Raw genomic sequence first — 14,849 nt, forward strand, 5'->3', positions numbered from 1 at the left:
TTTCAATAAAGGCATGGTCCATCTGAGATGGATGTCCGCATGGCAAAGGATCTTCACAAGGAAAAGCAGGACATCCTGCAAATAATACCCCAGGGTGGGGTTGGACACTCCTGCAGTGCACTGAGATGACCCTTCAGGTAAGCCAAGTGTCCAAGCAAGGGACATGCCCAAGCAAAATGTCACTAGGGCGGGTGCCTCCAATAAGGTCCACAATCCACGTCAAAATTCAGCAGAAACCATGCTCTGCAAGACACCTCTTCCGAAGACAGCATCTGCAGAGGTGTATTTGTCCAGCTTGTAGTGCCTAACAAATAAGGATGGTGTCACCCAGGTCACAGCTTTGCAGATCTCCTCAATCAAGGCCTGGGTAGCCCAGGCCATGGTAGTCGCTGCACTTCAGGTTGAGTGCGCTGTCAGTCTGGGAGGTGCAGAGCTACCCTGGTGCTCGTACGCCAGGGAAATACAAGCTTTAAGCCAACGGCTGATGGTGGAAGATGAAACTTTTTGGGCCATGGCCGCCGATTGAAACGAGACAAATAAGGTCTCTGAGCGTCGGAAGGAGGATGTATGCTTGATGTACCGCTTCAATGCTCTCTGCACGTCGAGGGTATGCTAACGGAGTTATCTAGAATGCGTGGGTCTTGGGCAAAAGTTTGGGAGAACAAGCTCCTGGGCCCTTTGAAAGTAGGAATTGATCTTCGGAGTAAATGATGGGTCCAGCCAGAGAATGACCCTGTCTCTATGGATGAGGCACAAATCCTCCCTGACTGACAGGGCTGCCAGTTCTGACACCCTCGCCAATGTAATGGCAATGAGGAAGGCTGACTTGAAGGAAATGTGCCTGATGGAAGAAGATCGGAGACGTTCAAAGGGTGGTTCTGAGAGAGCCCTGAGAATAACAGCAAGGTCCCAGGACAGGTATCGATGGATCACCTGCGGTCGCAGGTTTGATGTGCCCCTAAGGAAGGCCTGTATGCTGGGGTGACAGCTGAGTGATTGGGGAGAATCTACAGATGTTACAGTGGCCAGTGCAGTGACTTGGCATCGTAAGGTGTTTGGAGCTAGTCCTTTATTGAATCCCTCTTGGAGGAAGTCCAGTACTTGAGGGAGAGATGCAGAAAGTGTGAGCCACAGCAGGTGGAGAAGGCTGACCACGTGGCTCTGTAGATCCTAGTGGTGGAAGGACGCTGGGCCACCTGGATGGTATGAATGACCTGCCTCAAGAATTTGGCTTGAGCTAGGAGATCCTCCTCAAGTGCCAGGCGGTCAGATTGAGCCACTGGGGCTCTGGGTGTTGTATGAACCCCTGGCTGAGAGAGACCAATTCCTGGGGAATTGTATGACCCCCTGGCTGAGGGAGACCAATTCCTGGGGAATTCTCCAAGGCTGGCTGACCGAGAGGTTGGTGAGGTCGGCAAACCAAGTTCTCCATGACCAGTAAGGGGCCACCAGCAGCACTTCTGCTTGTTCTAGCCGAATCTTCCTGATGACTTTAGGAAGTAGAGGCAATGGCGGGAAAGCGTAAAGCAGGCCCGTGGGCCAAGGGCAGTTGAGCGCATCTACCCCTTCAGTCTGAGGCAAGCTGTACCTGGTGAAAAAGCGGGGAAGTTGGGCATTCTCCGGAGTGGCGAAAATGTCGACTAGTGGAGTGCCGAATCTGAGACACAGTTGACGGAACAGGTTTGGATGGAGGCTCCACTCCCACTGATCTAGAGTGGCCCTGCTTAACCAATCCACCCGAACGTTGTTTATCCCCGATATGTTTTCCACTCTTATGGAACTTACATGATGCTCTGCCCACCATCCGAGTGCATCCACCTCCACCAACAACGCTGTGGATCAGGTGCCGCCTTGGCAATGATGTGCGCCTTCACCACCTCATTGTCCATCCTGACAAGCACATGGCTCCCCTGCAGGTCTGACTGGAACTTGTGCAGAGCAAGGCAGACCACCCTCAACTCCAGCCAGTTGATGTTGTAGGCGAGCTCGTTGGTGGACCACCTGCCTTGCACTATCTTGTTGTGGAGGTGAGCTCCCCACCTGAAGAGGCTGACATCCTACGTGAGGATCACATGCTCGGGTTCATGGAACAACAAGCCCTTCATCAATGCTGGTGTTTGCCACCACCTGAGGGAGCGTAGTACTTTCAGTGATAGGTGAACACAGGTCCTGGAGTTGCTGGCATTGGATCTCTGTGATGGAAGGAGGAACCATTGCAACTCTCTTGCGTGCAGCCTTGCCCAGGGAACAATTGCCAGACAGGAAATCATATTGCCCAGCAATTGCGACAGAAGGACCACGGGGAGGGAGGGAGACTGTTGAACCTGCTGTACCAGCTCTTGGAACCTGTGAATCCGATCTGGAGACAGGGACAGAAGACATATTGAAGTGTTGATCACCGCTCCCAAGTGTAACACACTCGTGTGGAGAGGGAGATGACTCTTCTTGTGGTTAATGGAAAACCCGTGGTACTGCAGGAAGTCCATGGTGACTTTCAGGTCCCGTAACGCTTGCGTGTGGGATGACTGGATCAAAATGTCATCCAGATAACGTTGTAGACGAATGGGTCGCTTTCGGAGTTCCGCCTCCACTGCGGCCAGTATCTTTGTGAAGACCCTTGGGGCTGATGACAGGCCGAAGGGGAGGGCCCGATACTGGTAATGACAACCGGCATAATAAAACCGCAGGAATCGCCTGTGGGTCAGTCTTATCAGAATGTGGAGGTAGGCCTCCTGTAAGTTGATGAAAGTCATCAGATCCCCTGGCCGAAGGCTGCCCAGGATTGGAGGGACTGCATTTTGAACTTCTTGTAGGCAAGATGATAGTTGAGTTTCTTCAAGTCCAAGATGTCCCTCCACCCTCCTAAGCTTTTTGGAACTAGAAAGAGGATGGAGTAGAACCCCCTCCTCTGCTGCCCCAGGGGAACCGGTTCTATGGCCCTTATTTCTGTCAGATGACAAATCTCTGTCTCCATGAGCTCCTTCTTGATGGCACACCTGGGGGTGGGACATGAATGAAATGTTGGGGGAAGGGAAATGAACTCTAGGGTGAGGCTGACCCTCACTGTTTGCAGTACCCACGCATCTGACGTGGTCATCTCCCAACGTTCTGCAAACAGTTGAAGCCGACCCCCTATAAGGGTGTATGACTGGTGGTCATTTGTTGTGGCAGAATGGCTTGTTGGCTGATCCGCCTCAAAATGGCCATCTAGAGAAGGACTGGTGACAGATCCTGTCCCTAAAAGGCTGCCTGTCCTGGTTTCGTTCGGAGCCCTGGGCATAAGGGCATTGGAAGGAGGTGGAAATGGAGGAGGAATTAGGTTGCTAGTCAGTGGCTCGAAAGGACTGCTTCCGAAAGGAAGAATTCCTGTGGTCTGGTTTACATGAGACGGAAGGCATAACCTTCCACTTGTCCTTATTCTCAATAAGGACAGAGTCTAAGGTACTCAACCTGGCACCCTTGAAGGGAGCAAACACGAGCTTCCATTTAGATATCATGTCCATGTTCCAATGGTGGAGCCATAAGAGCCGGAGGGAGGTGATGTTAGCGGCATGGCTCTGGAAGCAAACATTGCTGTGGAATATGGGTGAGCAGTTGACGCAATCAGGCAATAGATGCCCTGCTAAAGAAAGAGGCCGAGGTGGAAGCCCTAATGGCCCATGCCGCAGCCTGGTGGGTCTTATGACAAGCCCTTTCCATTCTCTTATCTTCCGCATTGAGCCCTTCCAAGAGATCTGGGGGAAGGATGGAATTAGAGGTCAGGGCCGCCACCAGAGCATCGACCTCTGGTAATTTGAGAAGATCTTCCATGCCAGACTCTAGGGCCGTGATGGCGAACCTATGGCACGCGTGCCACAAGTGACACGTGGAGCCATTTGTCAGGGCACGCGAGGCTCTGCCCTGTCAGCTGGCCAGTGCGCATGCGCGCGCTGGCCAGCTGAGTTCACCTTTCTAAAAGCTATTTTTCGCCTTCCCTAGGCTCCAGAGGCTTTATAGGAGCCTGGGGAGGGCGAAAAGAGCCTCCCCCGCCCCCCCCGGAGGCTTCAGGGACCGTCCCTGAAGCCTTCGGAACGCTTAAAACCACCCTCCGAACAAACTGGAAGTGACTTCCGGGTTGCTCGGAGCGTCATTTTAAGCGTTCTGAAGGAAGCGGGCGGTGGCAGCGGCTGCAGAGGCGGCGACCCCGGAGAGGCAGAAGCGGCGGCGGCAGCAGCTCGAGATTCCCCGGCCGGCGCGGAGCAAGCGCGGAAAGGCTATGCGCCGCCGCCTCCCAACCGCAGCAGGCACAGCTGCTCCAGAGGCGGCGGCGGAGGCGGAGGAGGTAAGCGTGGGGGGAGGGGAAGGGGCGGGGGAGGCAGGCAGTGCGGGAGGCGCCACGCGACGCCCGGCAAACTTTCCCTGGCTGGGAGCCGCCTGGGCGAGAGGCGACTGGGGGGGGGGAGAGGACAGGTGCTCGGGGACGCCTCCACACCTTACGCTGCTCTTCCACGTGGCAGGCGCGCCGTCTCGCGTGGGCTCTGGCCGCCTTCCCGGCACGCAAGGTTGGGCCGGGTCTCGGGGGGCGGGGGAGGCAACTTTGCCGGGGAGGGGACAAACTTTCCGCCTGCCCCGCCAGCGCATCTCCCGGGCCTTGGTGGCGGGGGTCGCGGGGGGTCCAGGGCCCTGCGGGGAAAGGCAGGAGCTGCGGGAGGGGCACGCGGGGCTGTCCTCCTGCCTCCCGGATGGGGGCCGCCCGCTGGCTCCACTAAATGGGGAGGGGGTGGCTGCGTCCCCGGGCTTCCCTTCTTCTTTTCCCGCTTGGGCTGCGCTGGCTGAGAAGCCCCCTTTGCCCCCCTTCCTCCGGGAGGCCGGGAACCTAAAGCTCGGGGGCTCCGTCGCCCGGGGGGAGGCTGCGATAAATTCCACCCATGCACTCACTCAGACTGAGGTGCTATGATCAGGAAGAGGGGCAGAACACTGTTGGGACCACAGGTGGAACTTGCTACTGGCAGGGGGAAGGCCCGTGGAGGAATGGCAGCTGCCAAGGCCTCTGAACGCCCAAGCACTTGCCCGAAGCTTGCTGCAGGAAGGAGAAGTGGATCTGCTGGGTCCTGGAGCTCTGGCAGCAATGAGCAGCAATTCGGCTTTTCAGTGGAGGAAAAACCACCTTCAAAATGGCCACTGCCACTTCCCAAGATGGCCATGCCCAGCGAGACACACATGGTGCACCTCCGGCAGATGGATGGCTGCTCCTGTTTAATCTCTTCACCGCACGGCCGCTGGAGTCGCTAGATGTGCCTCCCAAATGCTGGACGGGCCGCTGAAACTTTGGATGGTCTCGCCAATGAAGCTTAGCTGGGCGGCAGCACTGCGGAGGTGACGGCCCCCCCGGGAGGGTAAGAAGCGTGCCACTCCATCCAGAGCGAATCCGGCTTCTCAGGGCAAGGCAAGCGAGGCAGCGAAGCAAGGAAGGCTAACTAACTAAAACGGAAGGTAAAACAATAAAGAGCTATGCTAAGGGAAATAGTATTTGAAATTCTTTCAGCTAAGGCTGTAAATACGTCCGATGGGCTTTGGACTGAATTGAAAAACTGAGAATGGAAGGAGCCAGAGGGCATGGCCAAAGAATTTCAGTCCTTGGGCAGTGGGACAGAATTTAACCCTTGTTTGGACACTCCAAACAGTGCACCGGAGAATGCATTTGTTTATTTCATTGGATCAGACCCAGATGTAATCATATTTAGAACAGGCTCACTGAAATCAATTTGTCCTATTAACTTTAATGGATTTAATGAAAGTAACACTAAGTTTGGGTCCAATCCAGTATTTCTTTTAAAAAAAAAATCTCCTGCAACACTTCCCAACTCATTTGAATTGAGTGGATTATATACGTTATGCTTTTTAAAAATAACTATTAACTACATTTCTTTCTCTGCTTGCTCATATCAACCGGCTGCTGCATATTTATTGTGACCATGCAGCATATTATTCCTATAAAGCAGAAACAATAAATAAAACATAGGAATTATACAAAGCTCTTATTGAAAAAAAATTGTTTGCATGAATATTTCTTTCTTACATTTAGCATTTTTATAAATTATAGATTACAGTAAACCTGAAACCCTTGGTTTAGCAGATAATAAGACATAAAACCTATTGGATCCAAGTTTGCCCAAATTTGTCACATGGATGGATGCTGTCCACTGTTCAGTTCATTGTTAAGTGAGTCTGGCCTTCCCATTGTCACAAATGGTGATCACATGACCCCCCCAGGACACGGCAACTGTCATTAATGAGAGTTGGTTGCCAAGCATCTGAATTTTAGATCATGTGACCATGGGGAGTGCTACAATGGTCGTAAGTGTGAAAATAGTCATGTCACTTTTTTCAGTCCATTGTAACATTGAACAGTCGCTCAAAAAGTATTGTAAGTTGAAGACTACCTATATGTATGCATTTTGGGCTGTAAAAATATAAAATTTAATGCTAGTCATTTAAATAGAAGATGTATTATATTTCTTTTAAGAAATTAGCATGAAAAGTATTCTAAATGAAATGATTTAAAGAAGTACTGGTAATATAGAAAATATTTGTGTGTGTGTGTGTGTGTGTGTGTGTGTGTGTTTGTAACATGTTTCTCTGTGTTTGTATTATATACGTACATGTATGTGTGTGTGTGTGTATACATATGTATACACACCATAAAGAAATGATACAGGGTTTCCTGCCTAAGCAGGCGATTGGAGTAGAAGACCTCCAAGGTCCCTTCCAACTCTGTTAGTCTAATCTGTATTTGTAGCAATAGCAATAGCACTTAGACTTATATACCACTTTACAGTGCTTTACAGCCCTCTCTAAGTGGTTTACAGAGTCAACATATTGCCCCCCAAAATTTGGGTCCTCATTTTACCCACCTCGGAAGGATGGAAGGCTAGGTCAACCTTGAGCCTGGTGAGGCAGATGTAGCCTGCAATTCTTCACTCTAACCACTGTGCCACCGTGGTATTGATACCAATATTGATATAGATATATGGATATATGAGTTTTACTTCATTGCCTTAAAAAGCTCAGCAAAGTAGCCTTTACACATTTTCCTATATATTCAATGGAATACTGATTGAACAGGTAACTTTTCAAATTCTTAGCACAACCTCTAATAAAATTAAGCTCAAGGCTAACCCAATTCCTCTCCTCTTTTGTTTCTCAACTGATGGCATTGATCTAACTACTCAGGATGAGCTGTTTTCTATTCAGAAATGAAGATACATACTATCCATAGTTGTATTTGCACACTTCTATAGCACTTTTATACCTATATAGACCTAACTTACTTTATAGCACTTCTGATCCTATAGTTCTTTTACATTTACAGTGCATCATGCAACCAGTTCTATATAATAGAAGTGATAAAAGTTCATCAACAGATGAAGAGGAACAACTAATAAAAATATATAAAGTAAAATGAAAACAAAAAAAGCAAAGTCCACAAAGGTTTCTGTGCATAACATATTTTAAAATAAGTGGATTTCAGCAGCTTGTAACAATATATTTTACTGCATTCCCTTGCCAATTATCTTTCTAAACAACATTCTCAGTGTTTAATATCTATATGTGAACCATAGTATAATAGAGACATTTCTTCACTCATGAAGCTTCCTAAATATCTGCTCTCTGGCAGTTTATATAATGATACTATCTTTTAGGTTCCTATACATATTTGGTTCTGCATTTGCCACATAATTGGAAATATGAGAATGGAGTACCTTGCAACAAAAATATTAAATCACATTCCTCGGAGCTCAAAATGGAAACTGAAATGAAAACCTTCACAACGTTCGGGGAAAAACAAAACAGTCTCTATGAGTTGCTTTATCATCACATACTTTTCTAAAGCTAGCACAAAATAATTAACTTATTTATAAATTTCATTGTGAAGTGAGAGGAAAGCGCCAATGCTAACATATTTCTCATTACAAATACATGGGGTATTACAAATAGTGTATTTAGTATTTAAAAACTGTCCTTGTTTCGGCATGGCATAGGTAAAATTTAGAGCAAAACTGTCCTCTTGTTTTTGTTTTGGCAAGCAGCATTCATTCTAATTTCAAATCTCATTTTATTAAGCAGTTTATTTATGTATAAGCAATTTATTTATTTAAATAGTTAAAAAGAGAATTCCTACCTTGGGCAGGATCAGGTGGACCAAATTCAAGAGAATATCGTAGGATGAAATTGTTGTTCCACACATACAGTTGATTGTCTCTTGGATTGTAATCCACAGCAGCAATATAATGATACATGTTGGGGAAAGGAACATCTACATATTCTCCTCGGCTTAACCTGGTGTTGTAAATATAGTCGATTGCATTTTTACCAGTTTCACTTTCATTGTCTTGGTAAACTGATCGCACAACGTAAAGCACCCCGCATATCATAAAAGCATTAGATGCTGCCCGTTTGTCGTAGGTTGTTTCCCATGTTGCTTCAAAGCGCAGAGTGTATGGATTGAGTTGGCTAATGACTATCATTCCATTGTTTTGTTCTGTTGCGTAAATTACCCATAAGCCATTTTCATCCACTGCCAGATCAATATCAGTCTTTCCCCCCCATCTGTAAGGGGATGTGTCATGGTAGTTGGCGGAATTTATAATAGCTTCTCCACTCTTAATTCTAGTCCTTAAGTCAAATTTGACAATGTTTCGGGTTCTTTCCTTATTAAAAAAGACCGCGCCATCGTATACCACAAATCCTGTACCATCCACTCGATTCGGAAGCTTATATGTTGTCTGTTGGCGTCCATTTTGGAAGTCCTCTAAAGATGCATATTCTATCAAAGTATCAGTGCGGTATGGAGTCCACGGCATGAAGTATATTTTATCTGCAGCCTGAAGAGGATCTTTGCACCATGCACCTGCCTTTTGTTCAGCTTCATATAAATTTGGGGAATCCACCACAGCTTTCAATGTCCCAGGGCAAACAAAAACTGGTAGCCACAGAAAGAAGCAAGACAAGACAGATATTTTTTTAAAAAATGAATAACATTCACAATATCCATAAAATCTAGGCAAGCACACTGTCTGAATAACTTTAAAGAAACAAAAAACCCTTCAACTAACAGCAATGCCTTATAGTTCATATGCAATTAATACATGTATTAACCTTTGTCACTGTGGTTCTTAAAAGTTACACAGTCTTTTCTCTGACAACAAAGCAAGGTTGTATGGCATGTTACTAAATCTGGAAAAAAATAGAACTACCCTTGCATAAAAGCATTTATTCTCCCAAACTTCTAATTGGTGTAGAGCAGCTCAACTGGTCGGTAGATGTTTTTAATTCTTAACATTTTCAAGAAACATTCAGAAACCCTCAGACTGAAAATAAAGCTGCTTCAACATACAAGGGGGAAAAATGAAAATTAAAACATCAGATCCATAGACCTTCATCAAGAGCAACAGAAATAAAGAGCAACCAAAGCAATGGATGGAACAGACCAGGAACCCTGTAATTATGGCATGCTATGGAGAGGGTTCTGGAAAGCCAAGCAAGATGACATTTTTATTAACAAATAGTCGTCATGGGTAAGAGAAAGACAGGGAAAGAGAAAGAGAGGGTGGAAGAAAGCAACGGGAGTCTTCATCTCAGAGCAGGTGCCATCAGATACTAAATCCCACCACCTGCTTTTAAATAGCCGAGTCAGTTTAGCAGCCAAGTCAGTTTATTGCAAAATTGCAAAAAAATCAACTTCTTTTAAGGAAGGGTACTTATGAAATCCTGCTAATTATTACAGTCTTGGAGTGTTGTGGGGAAGGGGAAAGGGAAGAGGTCAACATCCATAAGGCACATAACAAGGAGCTGAGGGGTTTGGACTATATATGTTATTTACCTTTTTGCTCCACTTCTATTTCAAGCATCGGAAGAAAAATGAAAAAAAAAGTGCAAGGGAAAAAAAAGAAGATTAACACAAATTGACTATTAGGCGAAGATTAAATTAGTCAACAGATGTTAAACACAGGAAGAATAAGAACTGCACAACATTGGATAGAGAGAAACAGACAACAGGAAAACCTAGCTGGAGAAAGATTCTACAGTTACATAAGTGAACATGGATCAATCATTTTAGTAGGTTAAAGAGGCAGTACAGAAAATGCTGGGATGCAGTTTCACTTAGTCAACCTGAATAAATAATGAAAGACTTGACTAATGCATGATATACATAGCCTTCTGTTATCCAAGCAGCCTTAACAAGTGCATGTAAAAAGGCCTTCTATTAATATGCTATCATATGCATGTGTTTTATATATTGTATTTTAGTATAAAGAAACATCTTTGGTTAAAGGAGAAGCTAAGTGGATTTGCATACGCAGATCTCTTTCGGGACCCCAATCTTATTCTTCTGCCAGAAAGAAGTGTTACTATTACTGAAATTGCAAGAGATACTAATAAAATTGGATTAGCCTTTATGTATAAAATATTTAATTCAGACTAGCCTCTTGCAAGTTTCTTTGAGACTGCAAAATCCAAATGTTGAACAAGAAGCAAATCCAATATATTTGGGCACTGTGAGAGTTCTCAACTGGTTTGCTTTTTATGTAAATCTCCAATTCATGGTGAGTTTACTCTGCCATTTTTCCAAATACAGATGTTTCTTTAATTTCTTTTTAAAAAGATACAATTTCTTGTGGTATTTAGCTTTACTGGACTTTTCAGTTAAGAGTGAAGTGGACAAAAATGCAAATAAAATTGGGCATGCATGTAAGTAATTACAACATAGAAGAATATCTCTTAAGAATAACGGACAGTGGATTGAGCTATGGCATAGAGTTACTGAACAAACCACAATTGGCTGAGATTATTCAGCACCCTAAACCAAAAGCAAACAAACCACAGAACAGCTTAACATGATGTATGTATCCACTCAATATACCACTCGTCTCAAAAGTCTATGCTGTGCTCAGTCAATGGATTTATAGAAGCTTTTGAGTTTTCCTTTAAATCAAATATTTCCCAATTTTAGAATTTTCAGAAGAAAAAAAAATCTACAAATCTGAATGTGACCACTTATTTTGGCTATGAATTTTTCTACAGCTGATCATTCCAGCCTGTAAGGTAGGTAATTGATAATATCTCAAAGCCTATTCAATGATGACAGTAAAGTCCAGCAGTTCAGCCTAAAATAATACAAATGAAGAGCTAAGGGTGCATACAAAACAAATAATTTGGGCACATAGATGGCATTGTGGAAAACACATTTTCATTTTACAAGTATTGAAAATGAAGTTAAACTATGCAAAGGTAGAGACACAGTCCTTAATGCTCATATATTATAATTCATACCGCTGTTTTCAAGATCACACGGTTCAGTTTTAGAAAAGTCTTTAAGTAGGCTGACCTTTCCCTTTCTGCCACGTAGGAGATAAGATTACCAATTTTACTATTTAAACAATCTCTTTCTTTTTTGCTATTGCCAATTATAGAAAAACAATCTTCAGAGAGATAGCCAAACTCTTTTCTCATTCAGAAAATCCTAGCAGCGAACCTTAAGATAAAACAATTTTTGCTCTTGACAAATTCTATAAGTAAGAGTGGAACATCTTGGGAAGGTTGGATTATACTTTTTTTCCATGGAACATGCTTTCCCTCTCATCATGATGAGAGAGGGAAGGGGATACCTTCTTCATGTTAGCTGTATCGCTGGTTGAAAACACCATTGTTAAGAAATAGAGGTTCTAGAGGACAAAGGAGTAAAAACGGTCATTTGTTTTGGAGAATGAATGGATTATTATCACCCAGAGCCAAGAAATGTGATTCAATGAAAAGTTCTTTACCTCCACCACATCACACACACACAGGGAGGGAGCGAGGGAGGGAGGGAGGGGGAGAGAAAGAGAGAGATGAGAGGAAGGGAGGGAGGGAGAAAGAGATGAGAGACAGAGACAGAGAAAGAGAAATAAATATGAGAGAGAGGGGGGGAGGGAGGGAGGGAGGGAGAGAGAGAGAGAGAGAATGAATGAATCACAAACCTAATAATAGATACTTTCACAGGTGACTTTTAAGTAGTAAAAGTGAAAAAAAAACTTGCTACCTTGATTCCATCAGTTCACCTCATCTTTCGATTTGCTACAGTGGTTTAATGTAAATTATGCAGTTTACCCTGGTTTCATTCCCCCTGCTTAGAAATGGGAATGTTGGGATTTCAATTTTAGAAATAATAAATCTTTTCATCTGCTCCATCAATATCTTATCCCACTACCTACTAAAAATCATGGTGGTTTACATTCAAAAGTTAAATGAATATTAGAAACATTTTATAGGCCAATGTCAGAAATATTCTGGGTTGAAATGTTCCTCACATACATAGCATGTTTTCTATAATTCAAATGGAAAGAAAATGACAGAGGAAAGAAAAGAATAAAGAAAGGTAAGAATTTTTTTTTTGTTATGCAGAAAAAGTCATCAACAATCCCAGGAGTGGGGAGGGAGAAAAAGGTAAGGTCCACATTAAAATTTGAACAAATTTGTATTTATAACTGCACTTTCCTCTTACTGAGAGAATATGGAATTGTTCCTGGAGGTCAAAGTATATTGTGCATTATTCCATGTGACTATTATGCAATTATCTCTTTCTCTGACACCTTAAAAGGTTTTGCTTATAAGCAAAAATCCTTATAAGCAAAGTTACACATTTGCATGATCTGCTTTTGGTATTTTATGCTGTGGAATATAGAACTCTGGAGACACAGGCCTGAATTAAATCCTCTATCTAAAATGAATAAGTATAACAGTCGAGATGGAAGAAGTAAACAAGAAACAAAAATCAGATTTATCTTTTCGTTTAGGTAAATTTAAGTATTTTGCATCAGATTAACACAAAACAGGACAAAGAGTTATCATCAGAATATGTACCAAATTACTGTTTATTATCCTGTTTTTTAATATGTGGGATAATAAAACAAACCACTTGTCTAATATAATTAATCCAAGACAGGGCTATATCGAGGATGCTCAGATGAACAGTCAATACAACTATGTTTTGACAAACAGAATTTCATAAATTTCCTTCCCCTGTAGGACTTTTTCATCTGTTTAAATAAATAATGCTGATTTGTGTCCACATATACTTACTTGCATGCATAGCTCTTTACTTATTGAAACCAACGGGAAAATCTACGTATTTATCAGAATACATGCAAGACTTCGAGTGAAATGTATAAGAAACGTGTTGCAAAATAAATACCTAGCTATAAAATAGCTTTATTTACTTTTGCTTTGGTTGAAAATCATTCACCTTGAAAAATGTTGGTCATGGCATTCTTAATGCAGCATGCCTCAATGCCAAGGAAATTTATTACATATTTCATACCAAATTTATTTTAAACACACTGGCATTGTCCAAAAAACCTTTCCATGACAGTAATTATTTGAAACCATCACATTTCTCTTTAATAATGATATAGTCTACCACATGAATCTTATGCACTTGATTCAATCGTTAACTGTAAAATACACAGTTAAATTACTTCTATTAATTTTAATGATACTAAAATACAGTTTTACCTGGCCAGGATCCATTTTTACTGGATCTGAAAAATCTAAATCAATTTACTATCCCAGGAAATAGAATATAACCAAGTAAATAGACCAAAAAAAGTTTTAAAAAGAGGTTTGTAAGCCATCACTTCCTGATGTTTGTGGATGTGAGCATATTCTATATTAAAAGAAACAACAATGTACCTGCTCAGAATACTAAAACAAGGGCATAAAGTCAACAAACAAATAAATATTAGTATCATGTACATAGTGGGCACATTGAATTCAGCTGTACATTTTTGGGGACAGCCTGGTAAAGTAATAAAATTGCAAGTTCCAATAGTACAGCTAGAAAATAAAATACCTCTGAATGTTTTCCACAGAATTACTGGATATAAACAAGACTTAATATAAAACATCATGCACAGATGTATGAAGTGGTGCCTCTGATGTGCTTTTTAATCCTAAAAGGACTGACTTAGGTTATTTGGAGTATCAACATATACTGCATAATTCAGAGAAATGTCAAGTGGGCTTTTCTCTATTGCTCTGTAATTTAATCAATAACACTCTTATTTCAACTTTGCATTTTAGATCTACTTTATAATTCTGATTTTAACAGTGTTTCCCTTGGAAATGTGCAATTGTACAGAAGATGAATTGGTCGTAGAAGAAAGTATTTTTTTGAAAATAAAAGAACATTTCCATTAATTATATGTATTTTAGATGGCTAAAATTGGGAAGCAGAACACATACTATATATTTCATATAACCCTGATTGCATGAAAATAGCAAGAAACTACAAAAGTAGGGTCCTCCCACATTTGTAATATAGGGTCCCTAAATAATTTACCACATAAACTGGTGGATTTATGGTGTTCATTTAATGACTAGATTAATGAGTACCTGGAGTTCAACTGATAATATACTGATTTCTGAACAATAATAGAAGTGTATGAACACTGAAATACATTATTCTTATACTAGACATCTCCCTTGCCACAGGGCCTTCTATTCCTCATTGTGGTTAAAGTAAGTTTGCCAGTGGTTTAGTTTTGATTTCATTTTTAAAATAAAGGTCACAACGGAGCACTGTGCAATGTGCTGCCCTGCTGTTCTAGGGAAGAAATTCCAAGGTAAGCAGAGGAACTAAGAAAATATACAGTTACAATAAGACACAGAAAGTAGATCCTCTTAAGGAAGGTTTATCCCATTATCCTACTTAGGAATAAATTTCATTGTATTCAAGTATTATGCTTTCAATTTTTTGGAAAATATTCTGGGCCAGGATTTTTCAAAATCTATTCTATGGAATCCTAGAGCAGTGATGGCTAACCTTTTCG

The 14,849-nt window shown here is 42.6% G+C and overlaps 1 protein-coding gene across 18 annotated transcripts in view; it reads right to left on the reverse strand.

The window, feature by feature from the left end:
• Positions 1-14,849, reverse strand: part of ADGRL2 (adhesion G protein-coupled receptor L2) — a 265,400-nt gene that overhangs the window by 61,106 nt on the left and 189,445 nt on the right. For all 18 annotated transcript variants that reach the window (XM_081946479.1, XM_081946467.1, XM_081946480.1 and 15 more), the window contains one exon: positions 8,162-8,962. In XM_081946479.1, coding sequence (XP_081802605.1) covers positions 8,162-8,962 — 801 coding nt within the window. The remainder of the gene's footprint in view (positions 1-8,161; positions 8,963-14,849) is intronic.

The sequence above is a fragment of the Natrix helvetica genome (genome assembly GCF_964273705.1).
Source record: "Natrix helvetica genome assembly, chromosome: 3".
In the NCBI taxonomy this organism is placed as follows: domain Eukaryota; kingdom Metazoa; phylum Chordata; class Lepidosauria; order Squamata; family Natricidae; genus Natrix; species Natrix helvetica.